We start from the raw sequence: 26726 nt of genomic DNA on the forward strand, positions 1-26726 counted from the left end.
AATTTAATCATTAACATAACTGATGTGATTAGAAGATAAAGCTCACCTATGTTTACATATTTAATTCAAATTACAATGAAAAATACTACACAGGAACAGAAAAAAACCCAAAACATCAACACTTCATGCTACATGGTTTTGTGGAAGCAGCTCTATGAAATATGTGATTTCATGTAACATATTAACTGTGACTAACAATTATGCAAAACCATGTTAATTTGCATTTATGAAGACAATTTAAATGTCAGTCAGAGTCTTACTGGTAACTCATGCTCTGAAGAAGAAAACAGTTAACCATATAAAGCAGAATAGAAAAATAAATCTTGGGCTGTAAGCCTATTCCTTGGTAAGCTTATGACCAATATTTTCATTCTGCTCTTTTTCCAAGTTCTAAAACCAGTAATTTTTTAGTCAACTCAGGCAAGCTAAAAAGTTCTGAAAATTCTAAACAACTACAAACTGAATGAAGAATAAAATTTTACAGTGCTTCCTCTGACCACTGAGGATGAGAATGGCCAAAATACTATGATGGGGAGTCAGTTATTGATGTGTCATGGTATGGGAAATACACTCAATCTCAGCATCAGAATTCTAAAACTATCAGACTGAGGTCACTATTTTTCATGCTAAAGACTTAAACTCAGAGCGTTTAGCAACCTGAGTCCTATTAAAAACACCACAAAACACTGGACATTCATGTTTTTATTTCCCATATATAGTGAAGGTATTTTGTGATAACAGTCCAGACATCTTATCACTAGCTGTAGTGTATTTCTGACCTGTTAGTTCTGTGCTTCTCACTCTAGAAGTTCTACATATGAGATTCTGAATATGTACTCTTATGACTGCCAGGTCAACAGCTCCCAGTATTGTTCCTCGTCCCATCTCCCTTCTGGCTTTACAAACTTTGCATAGTAACCCATGAAGGGGACAAACAGCATCCTTACAGAAACAAGGGAGAACCCTTAAGCTCTCTGTGGAGCCTTAGCTTTTCCTTTCTCTGCAACATCATGAAAATAAATCCGATAGGCACTTTTTTCAAAGGTATACTAAACTATGTAACTGTAAATCCACAAATTTATCTGTAAAATCAAATATGTCTTTAAGTAAAAGGATTAAAATATTCAAACAAAGTTGAGGTAATTCACATGCCTCACCGTTTTGCATTAAAGTATTACTATACATTAATATTTCACTGCAGAAAGCAAGAAATTCTGTGTTTAATACAAAAGATCATTCACCTTTGAAGTTTGAACAGAAGTTCATAGGGAAAAAATAAACACATAATTAAACGAGTGGTATGAGGAACTCTTAATCTGTGATATTGACAGTTCATGCCAGTTTTCTTTCTCCATTAATATAAGCATATTTAAATGTAAGTGTAAAGGCTGATTCTCTAGCCCAAGCACCCTTCTAAATCCTAGATCCATGACTTAACAGATTATTTTCTTTAAAAAAGAAAAAAAATGTGACTTTCACACACGCGTATGTAAGTAATGAGGTGGTTTGGATGAATGCCCAACTAACTCACCACTGACTCATTTTTATCCTTTCGTTCCACAGTCAGTAATTCATCACTTGAATTTGTAGCTAAGATCTAAAATTCCTGCCCCTCCCACTCATCACCAAAATAAAGCTGGAGCTTAAAACTGCATGTGTTATCCACATTATAACAGAATGAACAGACCAAGGACTTTTGTACAATAGGCACTGCATAACACTGAATGTGTGCCATTATGCAGTAAGACTTTAAAAATGAACACATGTGATGTAAACACTACATATCAGCTTACTTTCAGCTGCTTTGTCAGCTCTCTGCTTTAAGATAAGTTATTTTTAAATGCTCTAGAATCAGTCCCTTCTTCTCTCCAGAGTTACACAATCACAGAATTATTAGGGTTGGAAGGGACCTCTTGAGATCATCTAGTGCAATCCTGCTGCCAAGGCGGGGTCACCTAGAGCAGGTTACAGCGGAACATGTCCAGGTGGGTTTTCAATGTCTCCAGAGAGGGAAACTCCATGACCTCTCTGGGCAGCATGTTCCAGTGCTTAGAAAGGTATTGACTACATGCTTTTGAACAGAACCAAGTTAAATCCAAGCAGTGAAGTTCAACTTTAAAGACAGAGCATCATGCTCTTCTGAAATGTCCTACAGAATCTGTGAGTTTCCCCAGCCTACCTGTAGCTTAACACAGTCTCTATACAAGGATTGGAAGCAGCAGCCCATACTTGGTTACACTGCAGTAAGTCCCACCTTTTTAGAGACTTCCAGGTGTATCAATTTTAATGCCAGTTTTGTTCAAGTGGCACTTGAAATCCAGTCTAAGCTTTATCTTACAGGTGATTCTGACTGTGATGCAAGTGCTACATTTCCATGTAAATGCACACTATCATAAATGCCTTAAATGTTGCATCATCCAAAGGATGTGACCAAAAACATCACTCCATCTTTAAGCCTTGTTAGCATTTGGAGTTAAACTTATTTTTGCTATACGAAAAACTGGTTATTACAGTATCACATATTTCTTTCAAGAACTACCAAAAATTCAGGTCAAATTTTCAGTCTTACAGACTTCAAAATGCAGTCCACAGAAGTGTCCATAAAATGCTTTTCTACAGAAGTAAAATCCTTAATTTCCCAAGCCTTCTGCTGCCTACATCTACTCAGTCTGCCTACTACTGCTTATGTGAGAAGCTGCTGCTCTGGTTAGCTTTACAGACTAGATTACTGAAAAAGAAGTCTCTCTATTCTCTACATATCAAACAACATTCTAGAGTCAAATCACCTATTTATATGAGTAACGGAAAATACTTCAACAGGTTTTACTTTTTAAAATGCTTAGTTAGTTTGGAAGAACTACTACTTATAGATCATAAAACTGAAGTTGTTTTAATGCATTAGGCATGCTTCTTAGCTCATGGAGAAAGGATCTGATCCTTCAAGGCATTTATGAAGACTAGCATCACTCAAAAGTAGGTTTTCTTTAAAACCCTGCAGAATTAATGAGAGGTTTTGCATTCACCATGATAAAAAGAAACAGACAGTATTAGAAGGTGGAATATGTATGAAGCTCTGTATGCTGCAGGCAATTGATAACAGCTCAAGTTAAAAATAAAATTTTTAACATCTTTGTTTCGATAGACTAATCAGCTCTTGAAGGGCAACAGCAAAGAAAGAATCATAGATAAGAAATTCAAGGCTATGTAGTAAAAGATACGTCCTTCTTATTATCAACACTAGTCTGAGTTAGGAAGAGGCCATTACATACCTTTGCAATTTAACCTAAACTTTTTAAAAATACAGAACACAAAGAACATTTGGACCACCTGAGCAGCAGTAAGCAGTATTTGTGCAGAAAAGTAATTCGTATTACAATACTTAAGCATCACCTTACAGGAACTGCACTTACCTACAATACTTTTTTCTGGAGCTGGAGGCACAATATAACCAATATGCATGTACTTCGTTGCTAATTTGCTGTGCAAGCCAAGAAAATCACTGAATCTTCTTTTAACAGAGAACTCGTTTTTGTGGAACATTGAGAGCGATGTCTTTAAAAAAAAAATTGTTATGAATTACTCATCCATCTCAGCTATGACACAAAGTTATCTGCAAGTATTTGTTGCACTAGTTACCTTTGTTGTTACTCTGTATGCCATATAAGCATTCATGCCATCTCCTGTAAGAAAATTAAGATACTTATCCCAGGGCAAGGTATGGTTATCCCGCCATACACTTTTTATTCCAAAATATACATTAAATAGTTTTCCATTTAGTTAATAATAACTACCAAAAGACAAGTGAAGAAGAAATCATGCTCAAATATATCAATAGTCTTCAGAGAATAAGACAGTCTGAAATGCTAGGCTCAAGGAACTTACCAACTTTCTCTGGGTCTGATACGTTGATTTCTATATCAAACAAATCTCCATTTGCTTCCTCTTCAATCTAGGAAAAAGATTTGCCACATTTAGAAAGGTAACATGCATTCATCTTATATATGGTTACAAGGATAAGAGTACAGAGAAAGGAGGAGAAAAAGTCAGTATGTATAATTAAAAAACACTTCCAGTCTCCAACGTTCTATAATTTCTAACCCTGACTGTGACTGCAACTAAGTTCATGTGGTAAACTTGGCAGTGTCGGGTTTAGACTCAGTGATTTTAAAGGTCTTTTCCAATCTAAATGGTTCTATAATTTTAGTTTTAAGGCCTCCTAAAAAAGCTTTTAGTATGGTAGACTCAGAAGTTGCTGGTCTAAAAACTTTTAGTAAATATTTAACTTAGGGGTATGCTCATTTTATGACCTACAATGATACTATGGCTCACAACCACTCTCATTTGCAATGTTTCTATGTGTCTTTGATTAAAGGACAGTCATTCCTTTTCATTAATGATATCTGTAGCAGAAGAGCTTGGGAAGGGAAATGCAACAGATAAAAATTTTTCTGATACTTAGTCTGAGTTCTAATCTCCCAGAATTTCATTATCTTTCATGTAATACACATAAATATGAAAAAAAAAAAAAAGAGAGAGCTTAAGAAACACCATGGCAGAAGGAACAGTGTACCAGGGCTAAAGGGGGCAAAATCTGAATCAAATGCCATCCTGTGGTATCTGGGGAAGCAGCCATCATCAAGTCACAGGTAGGTCTTGTCAGCAAACTCATTTAGCAAAGCCACTGTCCAGAAAGAGAACTCTCCAGAATGAATGGCATTCAGCAGTGGCAAGGTTTGACTGGAACACCAAATGTACACAGCAACGTTTAAACTACCATTATCCTCAGCTGTATGTTGCTATGCAGGATAATGCTAAAAACTGCTTCTTCCATTTCCCCATGAACAACAGCTTCAGAAATCCAAGTTAAAACCTGTAAGATGCTAGTAGGAGTTATTTTACATTATTAACGCTTCTCATGTATCAAGCTCATAGCTTACTCCTACACATACCTTTAAAATACCTGTTCTGAAGGAACAGAACTTCTTACTCCTTACACTAGAGATCTCCAATATAATCACCTAAGTAGTGAATTCTTATGGTATTTGCATGAGTCAAATTCACAATAAACTTCATATGCAAAATAAACAGAATAGGTTTTCTTTTACATTCCTGTCCTTAGCAAAGAATGATGCTATGAGGCAACACTGAGGAACTGGCATTTTAATAGAAGGTAAAAATTAAAATACCATATAAGACATTTCCATAATTTAGAAGTTTACCTCTTCTCTGGATCTATCAAAAATCACTGGAGCTGTTATGTTTTTTGATTCCATTCTGGGAGCTACTAATGTAGTAGGTGTTACAGGAGTGATTGCAGGAGTAGGTTCTGGTGAAAGTATTGGATCCCTCTCCGGACTGTCCAATGAAACTTCTTCTGTTGCTTCTAGAGAAACATTTGAGTAGATAAATATTCTGAGTTAGCAATTAAGTTCTTGTGAAACAGAGATGGATAAGCATCAAAAAACAAAAAAAACACACGCTAAATGGTGATAGAAGTTGATCTGTAAATAGCATTCATTTGTGCAGGATAAATTCTTTCAATACATGGAAGAGGAGACATTTGAGCTTGTAGTGCAGAGTGGGTTAAAGTAAGATTAATACTGCTTTTTTTGCCTTTTTTTTTTGTATAGTGTTTGGTAAAGAGTCTTTTAAAGCAGTCACAAGTCACAATTCATTTATTTCTGCATAAGATATTGTGAAAACCAAAGCATTACTTTTTTTTAAACCACAGCTCTTTTTCATCACTGTTTTCCTGAAAAACAGCTGATTTAGTCATAGAGGATGATAACTGAGCAGACCATGAATGAAGTCTTGAATGAAGTCACACAACCATACTACACCCCGACCACTGCCAAACCTTACCACAACCTGTAAAATAGCAATATTAGCAGGTGAGACATTCTTATTAGTAAGGTTATCTTTAGTCTCTGTCTCTAGTCTCTCTGGGGCTTAAAACAGTCCACTAAAAACTGAGTACTTTCTTCACTTTATGGACAGTTCACCCATCTTTAAAGAGGATGTAAACCTTGGCTTTTCAGTTGCACTTTTCCTGCACTAACTGGTTTTGACCACTGGCGATCCACACACTTCTGGGTATAAAGAAGTTTCTGTTCTAATTCAAATAAATTAACAATGCTGTGGTTCTCACTGGATGAGCATTTTCAAGAATTCTAGTTCCTTAAAAGATAACATGGACCACAGGACAGTCACTTGATACCAAGACTGACTTCCCAATTGATCACAAATCTTTTTACAAACTAGACTTCCTGTGGAAAGTACTTACCAAGCAGGGGGAAAGGCATTACAACAGATCCACTTCAAGGTACACCAAGTTACAAAAAAGGTTTATTCTGCAGTTTGGAAAAGACCTAAGCTTGCAACTTCTGCCTATATGAACCACTGAATTTTCAAAAGAAAATAAATGCCATTCTTCACAACTTTTTAAAGCCTTGTGCATAAAATGAATATAACTAGTCCTTACTTAACAGTTAAAAGGAGTTTTAAACATCAGATCTACTTTAAAATTTGTGGAATCGTTCTACTGCATATAAAAAAGTCCCATTTTTGTATTACATAGGATTGTTTCCTTCTCCAAAAGTGCCTGTAATCTATTAGTAACATAAAAATAGAATTGGAAATAGCATCCAATGAGACATAATTTATTACTGAAAAAGAAATATTACTATCTCTCATAAGCCATATATCAAAACCATTCAACTTTATCCCTGCTGTCACTTAGAGGTATTCTGTTAGTCAATGTGTTTCCCACTCTACTGTAACACTATTTTTGCTAATCCTTGATAATTTTCATAAATGAACAAAATCACACTTCTCTCTTTCAGGGATGATGACTGTGTGCCTAAACGACTGTGTTTGATACCAAAAATCAAAATAAATTGAAGAAAAACCTTCAAGGTTAATGTGCCTTAATCTGGTTTGAAGCAGATACTCATTCTGGCTCGAGGCTGCTAAAGTTTCCTATCATCATTTTGTTTTGGAGTATATCACAGAATTGCTGAGTTTCGAAAGGACTTCCAAGATTATCTAATCTAACTCCACTACTTGAGCAGAATCAGCTAGAGCAGGATGTCCAGGTGGGTTTTGATCATCTGCAAGGACAGAGAATCTACCTACTCCTTGAAAAAAACTCTTAGTTTGTTTTTCTTGCACATTATCTGTATTTCAATGTGTAGCCTCCTGTCCTGTCAGTGGGCACCACTGAGAAGTCTGGCTCCCTCATCCATTTCCTACCATCAGGTATTTATACACATTGCAGGGTTCCCCCCATTCCAGGTGGAAACAGCTCTCTCAAACTCGACTCTTATGCCATACACTTCACAGCCTCAAACATCTTCATCGCCCGGCACTAGAGTTACTCCAATCCCTTGCATTTGGGTAGCTCAAACCTGGATTCAGCACTCCCAGTGTGGCCACAGTTGAGCCCAGGGGAATGATCAGCTCCCTGACTCTGCTGGCAATGCTTTTCCTAATTTCAAATTACAGATTTTCATAGCATTTTCAAACTAAACTTAAAAGCAAGCACCTTTTTATATTTTCCATTTTTAATATGAACAAAGAATATCTAAAGTCTTTCTTTGAAAATATTTATTTTCCTAGTATTGCTTTATTCTTACTGCTAAAGATTGAAGACCTTAAGCATTTGCTGATGATTCCTTTCCTCAAATGCCATAGGAAGGACATTGCATCTTAAATCAATAAAGAATTTTAATTCGAAACCTAAGAGCAGGTGGGAAGTCATGATGAAGCTGTTGCAAGAAAAGCTTTTAGACTGGTACACCATTTCAACTAGGTAAAAAGGCATGGTAAAAAGGTGTGGCTAACAGCATTCAACATACTGTTACACAAATGACTATTTCACAGAAATAATTATCAGAAAAATATATACATACATATGTAATACAGTATGTTATATACATGATATAATGTAAAGTATAAAATATTTATAAAATAAAGCAATTCCACTTCAATTGTCTCTTTTTTTTTTCCTATCACCAGCTATATTCCAGCACATCTGTGGGAAACAAACAATTAATCACCACTATATACTTCTCTGTACTTCAGATTTTAGCCAGGTTTATAAACCAAGCCATTAAAAAATTCAAAGCATACAGATTTCTTGCTTACACTACTCAAGAATACAATCCTGCTACTGTAAAGTATGACTTCATGAAAAAACAGTGAATTTAATGTAACAAAGTAGCACTGCTATTAGATGAAACAGCAGCACTCCTTCCCAAGTACTCTTCTTCAGACTTGTATCCACATACTCGTAAAGTGATCTAGGTCGTGCACCAAAAGAACTCCAGCCAGGATTAGCACTCTGTTTCTGTTCAGCAGATAGCTGAGGTTACTGCTGAGCTGGTACATTATTTACACACACAAAAAAAGTGGCAAGAGCCAGCAGATGGAAAGGCAAGGAGGTTTCCCTTCTGCAGGATCAAAACCACTGGAGTTCGTCCACACCAGTCTTTCTAAGGCTATGGGACCTCAGGTTGGTTGAGCAGGAGCACATTTTTATAGCTGCTGCCTACTAACCTTTCTTTTCTATTTTACCGGAGGAACTGACCCAGAGAAAATAGTATCTGTTTGTTTGATGGCCGCAAATCAGTTCTTTTAGGAAAAAAGGAGAATTTATGCTCTCTCTTGCTACCCCTCACCCATAAGTCTGCATGCAGGTATGCACTGAACTTTGGGTCAACATTTTGGAAGACTAGTTTGATAATTAGTTCTTCACTGTGTAATAGCAACTTACAGACAAGCAAGTTTTAAGACACATCCCAAAATTCCTTAACATACACTTAATACTACCTCATTTGGACACTGACCATTATGTCCTCTGCATAAGAGCTCTACAAGGTAAGAAAGACTAAGGGTTTTTTTTCTAAATAATCAACTGACTTTTATTCTAAGAGTGAAAGTGCTTAAGTGGGTCTAGCAAGACAGTTTGCTTTGTTACAGAACCAAGAACCACAACGCAGCAGCAAACTTTACTGGTCTCTGATGACAGCTAGAAAACTCATTTCTTCCACCTTTGAAACCTAGCTTTAATAGTTCACTTATGAATTGCTAGAGGCAAGGTAATGAGTATCTCAACTATTTTGTTGCAAATACTATTCTGTAGCTGCAACAGAAACATAACAGCAAAGGGGGCTTAAATATAATTTAAAAAGCCAAATAAATCCCAGGTTCTGTACTGCATTAAAACAGTACAGAAAATTTGTTCTGCTTCTTCTCCTGTTCCACTAGGTTGCATTAGTAGATGGAATAATGAAAAATATTTTTAAAGTCTACAATAGCTGTAGACTATTGTAGAGGCATACTATCACATTCCTTTAGAAGTCTAAAAAACTAGAATTATTTCTGACCCCTAAGCATGACTGTCCCTCCTTTCAGGAGAGACAAAGGATTTTCTTTACCTGGATTTTATAGTGTCTAGGAATTCAGTATGAAGGAACAACAGAAGTTACAAAGCTGTGGAGTTTCATTTTCTTCCCTCCAGTTAAGTGTTCTATAAGCTGTGCCAAGATAGGTTTCTCTGGAATTCCAACATGTCAAAATAAAAAAACAGTCACACTCACTTTTAAATTAAGTCCTGCTTTCACAGAAAGCCAGACTTATGCAATCATGCTGAAAGCAAGAAAATAGGGATCTTGTATTGCCTTTCTCACATTTTTTTCTACATTGTCTAGCAAAACAGTCCTAAGAAAGAAAAAACAGTTACACCTGTGAGTGCCCAGCACTGGAACACAAATCAGACATAGTTCTTCTGAATGTCATTTCAGAATGACAGTCATACGAAGACAGAAGTTTATCACTTGGACTCAACTGCACTACACAAACTACCTGCTCAGAATAGGAAACTGTGAAAAATGTCATTTTCTGTCTCAGGCTCCATAAATCACACCTGTTTTTTTCCTCTATTTGAGAGTATGAGCCTCACTCTGTATATAAATTGAATTTTTAAAGACCAGTCTCAGCTGTGTTAGGTGTGCTGTATGCTAGACACCTTCAGTTCAGTGCTGCAAGCATTTAAGAGAATGTCCTACATAGCAAAGCTCAAACTCATTAAATCAGTTTTTCTCTGTGTTTTTCTCACAGCATTTATTTCAGTTGAAACAATCTGGCTGCAAACATTTGTTCCTTCTGTCTGGCTCCCCTCAATATTTACTACAGCCACCTTTTTTTCTTAATATTATCCAAAGGAGAACTGGCTTTCCTAAAATATACATTCCAGATGGCTCTATGGTTATAAAAAGCTGGGTTTATATACTGAAGCTAAATAACCAAATTACTAACTAGAAAGCTTCATTGCTAAAGAATTGATGGTCTTTATAAATAAGATAAGCTAAAATAAATTTAAAAAAAAAGTAAGATCACCCCTCTATTCCTTTATTCCTTTTTTCTTTTCCAACACTTTCAGACCGTTAGTAAATTAGTGAATACACTCTAACAGTGTCATGAGCAAACATAATTTCAAATATATGGAAACACAAATTTAGGAAGTTTAGAACAGAGGTAATGAGCATGTGTATACACATATTTATGCAATAGCCCAGAACTAAAGTCTGTGAAGTTTTTTTTTGAATGACTACATCAGGTAATCAATGAAGATGAGATGAGGACTGTATTCAAAGCAGACTGCCAGCTGACTCACTCAATATGTAGTCACATGGAAAATACTAGCATTGAGATGCAACATTCAGAATCATCTTTTGACATGCATAGTAGATTCCAAATATTACACCTCCTTTCTTGAATAGTTAATGCTCCGACACCTGTAACTGACAGCAACAATAACCTCCGTTAGGAGAGTCAAAAACCAACACCGAAGTAGCAACTGAGTAAGGAAGCCTTAGAAATGTACAGTCTTAACAGATTACTTATCAGAACTTTGAGTACTATCAACTGCCAGAGAGAGAACCATACACTACTGAAACGATAGGACTCGTCCCATGTGCCAGTTTCTTTTTCATTAAAACAAGAGTTTTAAGATGAAGGAAATACCCTTGAGTTGGTATTATTTTTTGAGTTATCTCTCTTTGTAATTGAAAAAAAGACTGGCACAGTTTATGTATACTTATTAAGTAGAAAACAAGAATGCAACTTAAGTCATGTTTTTTCACGCAGATTTGAACATTTTTAATCACAGAATGGTAAGTACTATTATTACTGTCAGCAGAGCAGGTTGGTGACACTAAAAACACTCCCACTCTACGCACTGACAATACAAATCCCTGCAAAACTTGCATTTGGTAAACAAGCTAAAGTACCACAAGAAAAAAACCTGTACAACACTGTCAAACTACTTAGAAGGTTTCAACACTCCCTCTTAGAAAACCACATTTCTTTCAGTCAAGGGCAAAAGAGTTTGTGCAGGCACATTAGAAGAAAATGGTAATTACCAGCAAAGAGGTCTTCTCTGTCACCATCCAGCATGATTTCTGCTGGCTTTGGACCATTGGAGTTTGTGCTCAGGTCTTCTGCAGGAAGACTTGCTGGCTCAGGAGATGAAGGACTTGACTTAAAAAAAAAAAAAAAATTAGCAGATAACCAGTTGCCATGTGTCAGTATATAAGAGCTATTGCAACAAACATTTTTTCATTGCAAAGAAACAAGACAAGATGTACAGAAAGGAAACTGTGTCAGCTATTTCTATTTCCCACTCCCAGTACAGGAACAATGAACAAAAGATATGAGTTAGTCAACAACTCTCAATTTCTTTGTCCAAGAGAAAAACAAGTATCATAAGTTTCCTCAGGTTTAATTAACATGAAGCAAAAGCTGCTACCGAAATATCTAGAATAAGTTTATTAGTACTGCCAAATGTAATTTTATTATTAAGTTCCTTCTGGAAAGGCTTGGATTTAAATCTGGATTTGTACATAGCCAAAAATTAATAAAGAAATCTCCAAATGCTCTGTATCAGTTTTTCAGAGACAGAAAAAATGCATTAATACCATCCAAATAATTAATGGCTGCCTGGAGCCTTAAGATATTTTGATAGCTTTGCTAATGGATTACTGCCACAGAGGGTCACATAGTACTGTACATGGAAACAAGGTTTGCCATAGATACAGTTCTTTTAATTTGTTGAAGATGAGAACTTGCTCTATTGAAGACACTCAGGAAAATTTAGGCAATATTGAAGCTGGGTCACCAAATGTATCACTTGTTTACAAAACAAATACACACCTAATTGAATTCAGTCTTTCATTTAGAAAATCTTCCTTGAATAAGTATCTACTATGATTACTGCCAATAGGAGAAAATTTGCAAGACTCACTTCTCCTCTCACAACTTCACCCAAGATAGTTAGCTAGAGAGGTTTCAACAACAGCATCTTTATTCATGGCTGCGTGCATTTTAAGGAGCATCTGTAAACTGTGCCCCTACTTGCCTCCTAGTTTTCGCATAGAGTGGTCATAACTTAAGTTCAGAACTAGTACTCAGAAAAAGATCATAAGTGTTTCACTCTATACTTCAACAAACAGCACAGACTAAAAAAATTTTTAAAAAGACTGAAAAATACAGAAATATCACTGAAAAAGTCTGTCCAGATTGTATTTTCACATTCATAAATGCAGTAGAGGCAACAGCTGTAACAAACAGACCTTATGTTCTGACCCTCACATCTATCCAGACCTCAAACAGCTGAAATTCTAGTACAAAAAGTAAGCAGAAATAGTAAAAATCCTGCCAGGCAAATTCATGCACAATACAGAAAAGCTTTTCAAAGGAAAAATGAAGTATGAAATCAAGACTTGATTGACCTGGAAAGGATTTCCCTGATGAAGACACAAGGAAGATACAAGCAAATAAAAGAATACCAAAAAATTCATAATCCCTAAACCAGTGTAGTAGTTTAACCTCAGACAGCCACCAAGCCCCATGCAGACGCTCACTCATTCCCTCACCAGCAGAATCAGGAAGAGGATCAGGAAGAGAATTGGAAGGGCAAAAGCCAGAAAACTCATGGGTTGAGATAAAAACAGTTTAATAAGGAAAACAAAAGCTGTACACACAAGCAAAGCAAAACAAGGAATTAATTCACTGCTTCCCAAGGGCAGGCAGGTGTTTAATCTTTCCAGGAGAGCAAGGCCCTATCATGTGTAGCAATTACTTGGGAAGACAAACACCATCACTCCAAACATCTCCCCTTCTCCAACCTTCCCACACTTTATATCCTGAGTATGATGACATATAGTATGGGATATTCCTCCAGTCAGTTTGGGTCACCTGTCCCAGCTTGGTGCTCTCCCAGCCTCCCATGCACACCCAACTTCCTTGCCAACATGGCAGTATGGAAAGCAGAAAAGGCCCTGGCTCTGTGCGAGCCCTGCTCAGCAAAGACAAAACCAACCCTGGGGGTTTATCAACCCTGTATTCAGCACAAATCCAAAACACAACCCCATTTCAGCCACTGTGAAGAAAATTCATGTGACCCAAAGCCAACACAGCCAGATTATGGTTGCAACAATGAACATTCAAGCAACAGAAGAGGTCATATCTCCCTCCCTTTGCCAAACGCTGCCCCTCCCTAAGAAGCCCATATATAACATGGGGAAACCAATAAACAAACCAAAGTGACGAACAACAAAAGGAGCAGTATCTCAAATTTTGGCTGGATTTTGCCCTAGAGCCTGGAAAGAACGTCAAAGAAGGAACACTTGGTAAAGAACATCAGTTTAGAATCCTACAAGGAACCAATCCACTCGTCACATGAACACATCTCATACTAAATGAATGCCAAAATGTCATCTCAGGAAATAAGAGTGCTCTGGGGTAGTAAAGGAGTATTTGTCCACTCTGTGAAGACTGTGAAGTATCATAAGGAGATACAACTCCTTAAGTTGTAGCACAAGACTTGCAATAATTTAGGTGAAATGAAGTAGGAAATTTAAGAAAACCACAGTGCTTGACATGCTTCAATGTTCCATAACTGATAGTATAGATAGTACGTGTTATATGTAATAGTCAAAGGTTTTAAGTGGTATCAGAACTCAGAAGTAGCATAATTTAGAAGAAATGGTGTGTCTCTCCAGACAGAGCTGTGTAGAGTTAAGAGTTCAAGATCCTGTACTTCAGCTAAAACAGCAGAGCACGGAAATGTTTGATTTTTCTGTGAGGCTCAAGAAGTTTAAAGTTTAATCCGTAAAAGTAGTTTTTCACAAAAACATTATAGATACTCATTCCAAACCTGTTTTGCTGGTACTCAACTTTGAACAGCAACCTACTTACTTTTTGATAGATCTGAGGTTTAGGACACAGAGGAAGCCTGTAGAGGTTTTTCCAAACCCCCACCCTCCAACCCCAGGGGTAGAAATAGTTTTTCCAGGTAGATTTCCGGAGAAAAGCCAATCAAAAGTTTTAGTAATGCCTCTGACAATTACATATTTAAGAAAACGGAAGAGAAGGTGGTTGCACAGATGAAATTGTAGCCATGTAGGAGAGGCGGTAGACCCCAAGTGGGCCAGGGCCCCCTCTTCCACCCGGCCCTGGGCCAGGGGCAGGTGTGGCACTGAAGCCCAGCTGACTAAAACATGTAAACAGAGTAGAGAAAAAAAAAACTTTAGAGAAAGACTGACTGCCTGGACAAGGCTGCTGCAGAAGAAATTCCAGGCAGAGATAACAGGCCTTCCAGGTCAAAGCTGGCAGCTGGAGAGAAGAGAAAAAGACACAAAGTTGGGGGAGGGAAACTTCTCTCCCCCTCTCTCACTCTCTCTCTCCTTCAGTAGGGAAAAGACTGAAAACTAAAACCCCTGCCACCTGTGGAAGATTACTGGGGTGATGAGACCCTCATGCGGCTCATAGATGAGCTTACACTGAAGCAAGTGGATGCACGAGGAAGCTCATGGAGAGAGACCTACGCTGGAGCAGAACGGCTTGGGTAGAATGTTGGGATCTGAGTGCGGGATCCATGCTAGTGCAGCTGAATTTGTGACCCTGAAGGAAAGCAGAGAATAGAAGACCTGTTGTCCGAGGGATGGACCTATGTTGGAGAGGTCTATCAAGGACTGTTCTCCTGTGGGAAGGGACCCCACAGGTAACAGGGGTGGACTCAAAAGCCACTATCCCCTGTGACTCTGCAGTGAAGATCCATGGTAGGCAAGTGTCCCCTTGCAGTCCATGGAAGACCCTACAGGGCCTGGGTAACCCCCCAGCCTCTGGTCTTAGCCTAGGAGGGGGGTAGGCCCAGCCCTGAGGCCGACATAGAAGAGAGAGAGAAAGAGAAACAGTTCCAGCTGCGACGAATCAGAGTTGTCATTCTAGAGATAATAAAAGAAGAACTTTAGAGTGCTGCGAAGTTATTTAAAAGACCTGGAGCTCCAGAAAGAGAGCAAGAGACTGCTCCTCCTCCTGGACTGATACAAAGAGGGGAGGGGTATTTCTGTAAATATATAATACTTTTACCTAATTAGAATTGTTGTAGATATAGTTCTTTAGTTTTTATCTTGCTAGTAATAAATCCTAATATTATTCTTCCCAATCAGATCTCTTCTGTCTGCATAAACCTTCTCTCAACTTATAGCAATTGTGTGGGGGGTAAGAGAAAATTGGCCCAGAGAAAACCGATGACATTTTTGGTGGAGAATGCGAGCAAAGACTGCCCAGAGAGGCAGTGGCTGGATCAAACCACGACAGCGCCCCACACTACCACAGATGCAGAACAGCACATAAGTTTGTGGTTGTCAATTCACTGCCACAAAAAATAGCTCTAATACAGCCAGGTACAGGAAACAAAAGCCTTCTACTTGTTGCACATAAGCAGAGAACTTTCTGCTTTATCACTTCATTGTGCTCCTGATTAATGAATGGTGGAAAAGAGCCCAGGGAGAATACTCACACCTTCAAGCTATTCCCTCAACCTATCTTCTCAGTTTTATCTGAGGTAGCCATTTTAGTTGCTAATGGTTACTTTTTGACTATACCTGACTTCTAATCACAAAATGAAATCCTATCAGACAAAAATTCACCTCGAACACTTAAACCTGATCAACACACTGTATAATATGAAATACCAAATATTTACATGCCTAAAGCAACAATTTAACCAGAGGTCAATACAGAGCTATTCCCACTTCTAAAAAAGAAACATATTCCTCCTAGGAATGGTTATAAATACATGTATCTTTCTGTTACTGATCTGGGAAAGATCCTGTCCAGTGGCACTGTTAAAGAACACCAATAATTCTGCACTACACCAGGTTTCACAGCTGAAGTTAGTATAGCAGCTACAGACAGCTTTTTCCAAATTTCATATGAGAATACTTGCAAAAGGAGAGGACTCAAATAGACCTTAAGGGTACCTCAGAAAGCTCATGAAGCAAAGCTTATTAATGCAGCTGGTATAATTTGTATACAAGACAAAAAGTCTAGAAGTGACCTTTATAGGAACATTTCCAGTGAAACTGATATTCTGTCTGTGTGTTATTTGTTTAATAATAATAATTTTTTCATAATAAATTTGCATTTGTTATAAATGCAAAGTTCTGTTTTTAAGAATAGTAGATACTAAAGTTTAGTTTTGCTGATGATTTACGGATAAAGTGAATTTTCAGCTGTGTACTGGTTTTGGCTAGTATAGAATTAATTTTTTCATAATGGCTTGTAGAGTTCCATGGTTTGGATCTGCAACCAGTGTTGACAATGCAGCCTTGATGTTTTGGTTATGGTTGAACTTTGCTTAGGCAGCACAAAGGCTTTCTCTATTACTCACTGCCCTGTCAGCAAGTAGGCTGAGAGTCCACAAGAAACAGTGAGGAGACACAGCTGGGACAGCTGGTCACAACTGGCCAGAGGGATATCCCATACCTTGTACCACCATGCTCAGCAATAAAAGGTACGGGGAAGAAGGAGGATGAAGAGGATGTTTAGAGTTACAGCATTTGCCTCACTAAGTTACCATTAGGTGTGATGAAGTGTCTCCCTGGAGATGGCTGAGCACATGGGAAATGGTGAATGAATTATTACATTGTTTGTGTGTGCAGCTTTTATTACATCCCTTAAATTCTCTTCATCACTACCCACCCATATTCTAATTTTTACCCTTCCAATCTTCTCTCCCATCCTGCTGGGGGGAGTCAGTGAGTGTGTGGGGCTCAGCTGCCAGATGGAATTAAACTGCCACAAGCTGACAGATGAACAAGGTATCTCCTGGTCTATTAATCTTTCTGTGGCTCTTTGGTATTTTTAAACAGCTATCATTCTCAGACAAGATGAATTAGGGATGGAGTTAAATATCTTCGCAAACATTTGGGACTTTATATGAAAAAGACAACATATAAAAACTTACTAAAAATTATTCATGGTCTGAACACTACATCAGCTTGTTTTTAAGAGCTCTGCAATGAACTTTAGTTTTTTCTCTTCAAAATGCACATAGCCCTCAGGGAACTATGAAAACCCAGCAAGACACAGCCCTGAATGTATCAGAAACCAGACTCAATAATTCCTAGTAATCTGATGATTTTGCACAGCTAGTGGGTCAGAGAGTGCTATTCAGCCTCTCAAAAACCGAAAAATCACCCATGCATGCATCATCATCAAAAGCAAAAAAGCACCCATCAGCATATTAAGCTATTCCAGTTACAGTCTTCTACATATGCAAGCTAAAAGACAGGACCCCAACTGTGCCTTTTTAGCTCTACAAAGTACAGCTAAAATGGCTGATTAAAATGACTATCAAATGAGTTAGTAGCTAGTGTTGCGAAAATCTGCATATCAGACAAGAAATGGAAGATGAAACTAACATAAAACCTCAAGGCCCAGACAAAAAGTATAGCTGTTTAGAAATTTTAAAACTTACTTGACACCAAGGATTCACAAAATGTCACAAACGTGTCCATTTGCTGAAATGTACAGCCCCTGGTGGTCTAGTGGTAAAGGCGTGGCGCTATCATCGCCAAGATCCGGGTTCGATTCCCGGTCAGGGCCACTCCCGGGCAGGTGGGGCTCGTTAACCCTTAAAAGGCAACCCACCTACGTCCTGAGGACCTCGCTGCCACCGTCCAAGCTCGCTTGGCCCCGGCAGATGAACCTTAGGATTAAAGGGTGGGCTCAGTTCCGCGCACACTGTGTCTCACCTAAAAAATCCAATGCGCAGGCTGGAAGGTGTAAAGACCTTCCCCGGATCTTCGCTCGCGAAGACTGGCCATTACATGCCTGTGAAATTTCTGAATGACCAGTGAGCTAAAAATTAAGTGAAGCATTCAATAACCAAGATACCAGATAGCCACAACATCCAGGTATGTAGGACAGTCAGCATATTGTGTTGTTTTCTTGAAAATAAGTTTCTGGTGAGAGGCCCATGGACTCTTTCCAATTTACAATGGCAATAACAAGCTTAATTTTCTTTTCTTTTATTGTTCATTACGTTTGGAGGCAATAACTAAGCATCTTATAGCTCTGACTTATGAAGAAACAAGAACAAGTTCTCACATTTTCTGCTGGCTGAAATTATAGTTGTAAATGCTTGGACATCCTCCCTCCTCTTAATCGTAGGGTTCACCCCAAACTAGTTTAGCTACTTGTCTGAATCTTACCTAGCCTCCTTCAGTCAAATTACAGTAGGCTGACAAAAGGTGACAATCATATTATAGTTGTTCTGGTTAATACAGCTCATTGTATGAAATGGGGTTACAGGAGCTCTCGACTCACAGCACGGGCGGAGAGAGTAAGCAGCCATACAGGAACAACGTCTACGTGCTTCCATTACAGCCTGGATTTGACATCAAGCAATGAGACACACACTTCCACTACAATTACACCAATTAATCTTGGATACAAACTCAGCTTTCTGCAAAGATACAGGACAGTATTGAAGGACTTAGTATTTTCCCCTCAGATATTCCAATGGGGTCTTTACTGTTTCCTCAATAATCACCACTGTTAAACTGAATGAATATCATTAACGCCATCTGGGCTTCTGTGGTTATTTAGTGTTTTGCCTCCTGTGTAAAAACCAAATGGATACTGCAAATCTTTGACATACACCAATAAACTGGCAATAAGATTACACGCCCTGCCCTAAATGACACCCTTGATAGATTACCACATCTACTGCTTACTGATAATTTTCAAGTTCCTCCATATATTTTTCCATTACAGAAAATCATGCTAAAAGCAAATGGACAGCTTCAAGATGAACCAGTTGGGAACCCTTTCAAAGTACCACAGCCTTTATGCAAGCTGACTTTGGACCTCTCTCTCTCACCACACTCTCACCCTTGGTATCAGCAAACAAATACAGGACCAACTACAAAAACTGTGATTTTCCTGTTACAACAGAACTCCCACTGCCATTTATGACTAGCTGCTTTAAGAATATTTACCAGATTAAAGTAACATTCAAGACAGAAGTTTAACTAGGCCCACATCATAAGATAATCATTATTCTCTGGAGTGTACTACCCTATAAGCTGCATTCATCAATCCACGTTCAAGCTAGTGAGAAGTCTAAAGTCAGTTTTCATGACCTCTTTCTTACAAATTTGCTGGAAAAATCACAGGATTAAGGCACTTCCTCAAATGTTATAGCTGACTAGATGTCAAAAAAAGCTTTACTGACACAGCTTTTTAAAAGCTTCTCTTCAAGCAAAGAGGCTTCCCATTTCTACTTAGGGACTGTCTTTCAAATCGACTGTGTACAAAAACACAGCAGCAAACTGGAACTGTCAGCCAAAACAACTGATACAAACAGCTTCTTTGCCAGTTTTTGCAGTTAGGAGAGTTTTCAGTAACTTTATAATCATGAGGATGAGGACTCTCATTGTTACTGTGATTTAGACACTAAATTTATCTTATCTCCTGCAGCTTTACTTCTAGATCACATCAATGAAGATGTTGTTAATGTTACACTGCAGTCTTTCTCAGTGCACACAACAAGACTCCAGCAATACACAATGTCACACAGAGATGCACAGAAGTCTACTCATGCAACTGCAGGTTCACACCATTTCCTATTCCTTTACAGCATTTTTCCACTGATCTTTTTCTATCAATGCACAGATTATGCATCTATAAAAAGAAAGAAAGACGGTGGCTTGAGAGAAGGCAAGTGACTTTAAAATCCATTTAAAAAGCTTCTTTGTACACTGGGGTTTTTTTTGTTAAGGACAGGCAACAGCCAGAGTAAAAACAAAGAAACATGTACTGATCCTATTACTGTAAAGGTCAGGGACAGAAAATTCTTCAGGAAAACAGGAAGAGAAAGATTTTCTTTTTAAATGGGCAACTGTGTACAGGAAAAACCAAAGTTCTTCCAGAGGATACTGGCAAAACACACGGGAGAAACGTGACCACAACAACTCGCCAGGGAAAGTTCCCACTGTAAGGAATGAACAGATAAAGGATTTCTCATGTCTCCTCACGCTCCTTTTCCAGCAGGTCCCAGCAGCCGCCGCAGCCCACAACTGCGCCGGCTCCCGTGGAATAAACCTCAGAAAGAAATAAGTTTTTGCAAATTTTCGCGAACTGGAAGAGGGTGAAGCCTCGGAAAGAGGCCAAACAAAGAAAATGGGCTTTATTAATCCCCTCAAAGTCCAAGATGGGAGGGAGGGGACGGACACATATAAACTAGAGAAACTGGAAAGAGGAAAGGGGGGAATATTTGTTACCCCGGCAGCACAAGAGGGGGCTAGGAGGAGGGAAAGCGGCGGCGCGGGACAGCGGCACTCCGAGACGAGAGCTGTGGGTTTCCTTCGGCAGGAGGAGCCCTGAGGGGATCCCCGCGCCGGGAGGGACGCGCCGAGCGGGCACTGCCGGGGCAGGAGCGGAAGACCCGGCCGGTGAGGGGCTGCGGCGGGGCGTGGGGCACGGGCAGGGCGAGGAGCAGCGGGATGACAGCGAGGGGACGGGACGGGAGGGGAGGGCCCGGCGGGCGCCGGCCCGGCTGCGAGGCTCGGGGCGCGCGGCGGCGGGCGGCCTCTCCTTACCTCCAGGGTGGACACGGTGCTGGTGAAGAGGTCCTCGCCATCCTCCAGCTCCTCCAGGTCGGCGGGCCGCGCCTCCCCCAGCGGCGGCGGCTCCCGCTCCGCCGCCATCTTCCCGTGCTGCCCGGCCCGCGTCACGTGACCGCACACCGCCCCCGCCCGCACGTGACCGGGGCGGGGGCGGGGCCGGCGGCCCCTTCATCCCTTACCAGATCCGTGCGCGTTCCCGCCCCAACCCAGTTCCCTTCCCAGCACCCTCGTCAGCCCTTCACCATCGTCTTCCCTACCTCCATCCCCATCCCTACCGCCTTCCCTATCCCCTGCCTCCTCTCCTTCCCCTTCCCCACCACTTTCCCCATCCCCTTTCCCATTCAATTCCCCTTTCCCATCCTCATCCCCTTCTCCATCCCTTTCCCCATTCCCTTCCCACCTTTTTCCCAGTCTCCATTCCCTTCCTCTCCCCTTTCCTCTCCCCATCCGGTGTAGGACCTTGCACTTTGCTTTGTAGAACTTCATGAGTTTCGCACAGGCCACCTCTCCAGCCTGTCCAGGTCCCTCTGGATGGCAGCCCTTCCCTGCAGTGTGTCGACTGCACCACTCAGCTTGATGTTGTCAGTAAACCTCCCGAGGGTGCCCTCAATGCCACTGTCTGTGCCACTGACACAGATGTTGAACAGTATCAGCCCCAGTACTGGCTGTTGGGGGACACCACCTGTCACTGGTCACCATATTTATTTCCAGAAAGTTGTAAATGCGTAAACAGAAATACACCTTGAAAACACGTAGAGTACTGTGCATAATTTTGACTGTATTGCCTAAGCTCAGGATGTCATAAATTGTGGAGAGCTCTCTCCTGAGAGATGTGGACTGCTGAGTTAGGCCCTGCCAACATCTGAGAACATTTCATGCCTCGGTGCTTTGAGTGAGACCTGGCAAATTTCCCTCTCAGGAGAACTAAATGAGTGTTGAAGCTCAAGAACTCCAAGTTTCTCATTGCAAGTAGCAAAGAAGTTACCAAACAGAGGAGACTTAAGAGTAAGAATTACAATAAATAAATAAATAAGGACACTATCTCTTCTTAGATGTATAGAAGTAGATGGAAAAGGAACAGTCAAGCTTTCTCATTTTCAAATCAGAAAAAGTTATCTGCTATTTTGGTAAAAGATGTATTTTGAGACCAAAACAGCTACAATATTACCGTTACTAAAAAGCTGTACTAACTCCCTTGTCTTTTACCAGGTTGGATAGCATTTTTAGGTTTCAGGGTAAACAGAATATTTTGCAGTATACTGGTGTTTCCCTTTTCTGTATAAAACAAGATAGCAGTGCTGCTTAGCTTGTTTGTCATGACTGTCTGTGAGGTGAAATATACTCTGTTTACATTTTTACTCTATTCTGAAGCTCAGCCTATTGTTTTCAATACGTCTCTAAATAAGATTTAGATGTCTTTTAAGGTTTAAAAATTCAGAGTAAGCAACTGAAAAAAATCTATTCAAAATATATAAATATTTTCAATCCAGAAGTGCAGTTCTCTGGCATTACGTTTTTGTGGATGACACTATGAGTATATTCTTATGACCTTTCCAATTTCTTGTGGTATTCCTGTTCCACTATGCTGTTCCTAAAAACTTTTCAAATAACTGACATGCTCATGCTTCATCTAGATACTGGGATTGAATTACCCCAATAATAATTTGTCTTTATTTATTCTTTAATTATTCCAATAATAATAGTGTCCTCTGACATTATACTCTTAGATATATCACCATAATTTTATTTGTTGTGATTAGAAAGATCATAAGATATACATTTTGTATTTTTTTTTATATTTCTGGCTAGTGTACTAATCTAGCATAGTACTTAGGTGTTTAATAGTTTTCCACTAGACTGACTAGTTTTCTGACTTCATCAAAATTCATACCTATATCTTTAACACTCATATACCTAGGCTAAAAATCAACTCCCTCATACCTTGAAGTAGTCATCTTTCCAACAGTTGAGTATGTGACAGAAGCAGAATAAAATGAAGTGTAAGCAAGAAGTCACCTGTTGGTTTGTTTGTGGGTTTTGTGGTGGGTTTTTTTATTTGGTTGTTTGGGTTACATCACTCATTAAGAAAGATACATAAGAAGTTTAGTTTCTCTGATTCAAAATAACATTGTAATTACAAAGCAGGCTAAAGAGATCTGTGGCCACAGAATCTATTATAGATATTTATCTCTTGGGATAGAGGGATCAAGGAATAATGTATGGATAACTACAGGAGCTGGATTTTTAGCTAATTGAGGTTTAAGTTTGAAAAACTGGATTGGTAAATCTTTGTGGGAAAATAATCCAGATTAGACAAAAGCAATCAAGAAAATAAATTAGAAAACAATGCTGCAGGAAAATTTAGGGTGAATGCAAAAAACCAATGACATATGAGATTGTGATGTGTTACTGAAAAATCAAAACCCCAATTTAAAACCAAGCCTCATCCTTGTCAGTGTGAGTAATAATGTGTATGTCACTCAACAAATAGAAAAGAGCTGTCAATGCTACTCATGCTATGAAGTCAGAATCTAAGATAGAGAACAGGAAACTACCCACGTGTCCTAATGGAAATTGCAACTATCCCTTCCTTGCAGCCAATAAATCCACCTCTGTAATGCTATGTGAGATGGATATGAATTAAGTCAAGACCTCCAACTGTAGAAGTAGAAATATCAAGACTAAGTTTACAACATGGAACAACATGGAACTTGTGTATATGTCATGTGCCTGCTTTAATTACCTGGTTACATGATAATGTTCCTATAGGAGCCCTCTTCCTGAGAAACACTGACTGCACAGTTACACTGGTTTTTCTTATTGTCTCCTAACAGCTCTGTTAGGAGCATTTGTAATACCCACTTCCAACCCTACCCTGAAAATAAAAAGATTTGTCTCTTCACAGGCATTTCTCTGGGGTTTGTCACTACCAAATCAAAGTGTTTCACAGGCACTGATGAATTTTATCTTCAGAGGATTTCTGTGGCAGTATTACACAGGCGGTGAGAAGAAAAAATTTAAACCTAAAGTGTTCACTAATTTGAATGCCCTAACTGAGGCAGCTGGGAATTGGTTTTTTTTCTAGAATACCTAGCATTTCATCAGTTTCTTCACATAGACAACATTCTCCAGTATCACAGTACTAGCCTTACCCTCACCCATTTTTAGGAGTGGCCTTTTATGTCTTTCCTTCTCTATTCTGTCCTTTACTTTCCCTTTATTGGCCCTTGTCAAGTCCCATACTTTCTTGATTAGCCTTAGGAGACATTGAGAACCCTCCAAAAATGCTAATTTCTGGTTTTGGCCCATCAGCCACTAGTTCCTCCAAGTCAATACATCTGCCTCACAAATACATCTGCAGGGAGCTGTAGGAGATTATCTAGTCCATTTGCCGAAAAATGTTTGTCAAACTTTTTCTTCAGCAGCTCCAGCGATGAAGACCCTGAAACCTCTGCAGGCAATGTGCTTTAATGCTTTGCTCTCTAGAATCGGAAAAGATATTCTTCCTGCCTAACCTCATGCTCTGTCACCACAGTTAAACATCCTCATATGAAGGATGACTTTCTAGCAACATGACACTGGGCTTGTGATTATATTCAGAACTGATATTGGCCTCATTTTGTATCTGTGGTTCAGTTGGACTTTGGATAAAATCTCACATTCCCTATGGAATTTTGTCTTTCTTTTTACTGGCATTTACTTCAATCTGTTTTGACCACTTTGAATTCTCTTGCTATGCTACAGCAGTTTGATATCACTTGCAAATGCAGTATGCATTCTCCCTGTTCTATTACACATGAGAATAATAAACTGTATCAGGCTTTTATAAAAATGGTAATCACTGAAAAATAACTTCTGACTTGGTTTTCTAAACAGCTTTGTACCTAACCTATAATAGATTAACATACAATATTTCATTAGCTTTCTTATGAAAAAAATCATAAAAGATAAATTTTCAGGAAATACTGAAGGAATATTTTCTCATTAAGAGATATTGCAAAAAAATGGCTAAGTACAGTGTGCTTAGAATTAGAGATGTGGTTTTGAGATTTTATTTTTCCAATGTATAAAATATTGAAGAAGGAATATTGTGTTATTTTGTAGTGACTGCATTAGCACACAGCAGTAAAGCCTTGCAGTGAGTCAGCCTTCCTAAGAAAAATTTACCGTATCTGTGCATTTGATTCATTCGCCCACTCATTCAGTCAGCCAAATGAACTTTACACTTCAGATCAGGATGACTGTTCTGTGAAATATACACCACCTTTCCATCTCGGTATTTAATGGCATATTTTATTAAAAAATTATTTGTTTCATCACCTTTCTTTGCCAGTGAGTGGTCAGTGTTTTCTTTTATTACAGAAAAATTTTTTTTTAAACATGTAAAAGAGACCGGTTCTTTTATCAGTCAGATGTTTCATTTGCCTTTGGACTAGTGATGGATACTGGCCTCTATCAAACAAGGAAATGGGAGTTTCTGTTCCCTAGTTAATCTAAATAACACTTAAATATAAAGCTCTATAGCTCATCTATATTAGCTGTATGTTTACCCTGTTTCAACAGTAAGATGATGTAGAAGAGTAGTAGTTTTTTCCATCTTGATAAACACTAATGGCAGGTGAAAACTAAGGAAGAAACATTGATTACTGTGACATACATTTATCTGCAATTCAGATTGTCCTCCACCGTTTATGCTTTACAAGAGAGAGTGGCTTCCAGCAAAGTTTCAGTTTTATTTTACACTGCTAACCTTACATCTAAACCAGGCCATTGATGTGAGACACAGTAGCATCTGAGATAGCCTGATTTGCTTTTGGCTTCAGACGCTCACTCCCTAACAGCTGCCTGTCAAATCTCATGGGTTGTGACCCAATACAGGGGTCATGCTGGAAAGAAATATAAGGATATGGTCAGCAGATGGTAGACCTGAGATGTCCCTTGCCGAAATAGAAGGCACATGTGTAAAAAGACTGATGATTCAGAATGGATGGAGACAGGACAATACCTGGATAAAGCACTTACCTGAAGCTAACCCTTCTTCAACCACCAGTGTACGTCCACAGAGAGAAGCATAGTCTTAATCACATTAAAGGGAGTTAAGGGTTCCTCAATGCCAAGTAATTAATTGTTCAACTTCAGCCCAGCAAAATTTTTGGGTCATGTACTTTCAAGCCCATGCTCCATGACTAAGTCAATTTTATACATTTCTATAAATACAAAGCTGTCTTGACCTGTTTTCCTCTTTTCAGGGAAGGTAAGGAAATCATTTATGGTGTGCAGTTGGTCCCATGTAAGGTATGAAAATTTGCAGAGTTTTATTAATCAATTTTAACTCATTTTGTCAGAGTTTTGTCATTGTAACTCATTTTGTCATTGTTACAAGATTTCTTACGTCAAATCACTAAAGCCAACATCTAGTTTTTGCTATTCTCTAACTTGCTAGGACTTTCAGCTAAAGGTAAAAGTATCAGAAGCCATCAGTCTGCTTTAAGATTCATATGCGATCTTAAAGGCTGTCTGAGTGATACTTGTATCAATTCATTTCAGTGAATATTCTTTGACTCCTTTTTTAGAGCTATCTGTTTATGTCAATGTTTTGAGTTGTCTTAATTCTTTCATCCAAAACTGCATGACACGAGAAAAACAGAGCAGTGGGGAAAGGAGGCTGGACCTTTGGTACAGTGTCAGAGATAAGTCACTGCACAATATCAGTTAGTGCTGTCCCTGTGTGGCACATCAAAAATT

General features: G+C 38.9%; 1 protein-coding gene across 2 annotated transcripts in view; it reads right to left on the reverse strand.

The window, feature by feature from the left end:
* The window catches only part of SNX2 (sorting nexin 2), a 31427-nt gene extending 10342 nt beyond the window's left edge, over positions 1 to 21085 (reverse strand). For both annotated transcript variants that reach the window (XM_050328840.1, XM_050328839.1), the window contains exons 1-6: positions 20955 to 21085; positions 11424 to 11541; positions 5220 to 5383; positions 3883 to 3949; positions 3637 to 3680; positions 3411 to 3552 (exon numbers count right to left, since the gene is read on the reverse strand). In XM_050328840.1, coding sequence (XP_050184797.1) covers positions 3411 to 3552; positions 3637 to 3680; positions 3883 to 3949; positions 5220 to 5383; positions 11424 to 11541; positions 20955 to 21062 — 643 coding nt within the window. In that variant the 5' untranslated portion in view covers positions 21063 to 21085. The remainder of the gene's footprint in view (positions 1 to 3410; positions 3553 to 3636; positions 3681 to 3882; positions 3950 to 5219; positions 5384 to 11423; positions 11542 to 20954) is intronic.
* Between the last annotated feature and the right edge of the window lie 5641 nt (positions 21086 to 26726).

The sequence above is a fragment of the Myiozetetes cayanensis genome, unplaced genomic scaffold (genome assembly GCF_022539395.1).
Source record: "Myiozetetes cayanensis isolate MyiCay16 unplaced genomic scaffold, myiCay2020 scf4, whole genome shotgun sequence".
NCBI lineage: Eukaryota > Metazoa > Chordata > Aves > Passeriformes > Tyrannidae > Myiozetetes > Myiozetetes cayanensis.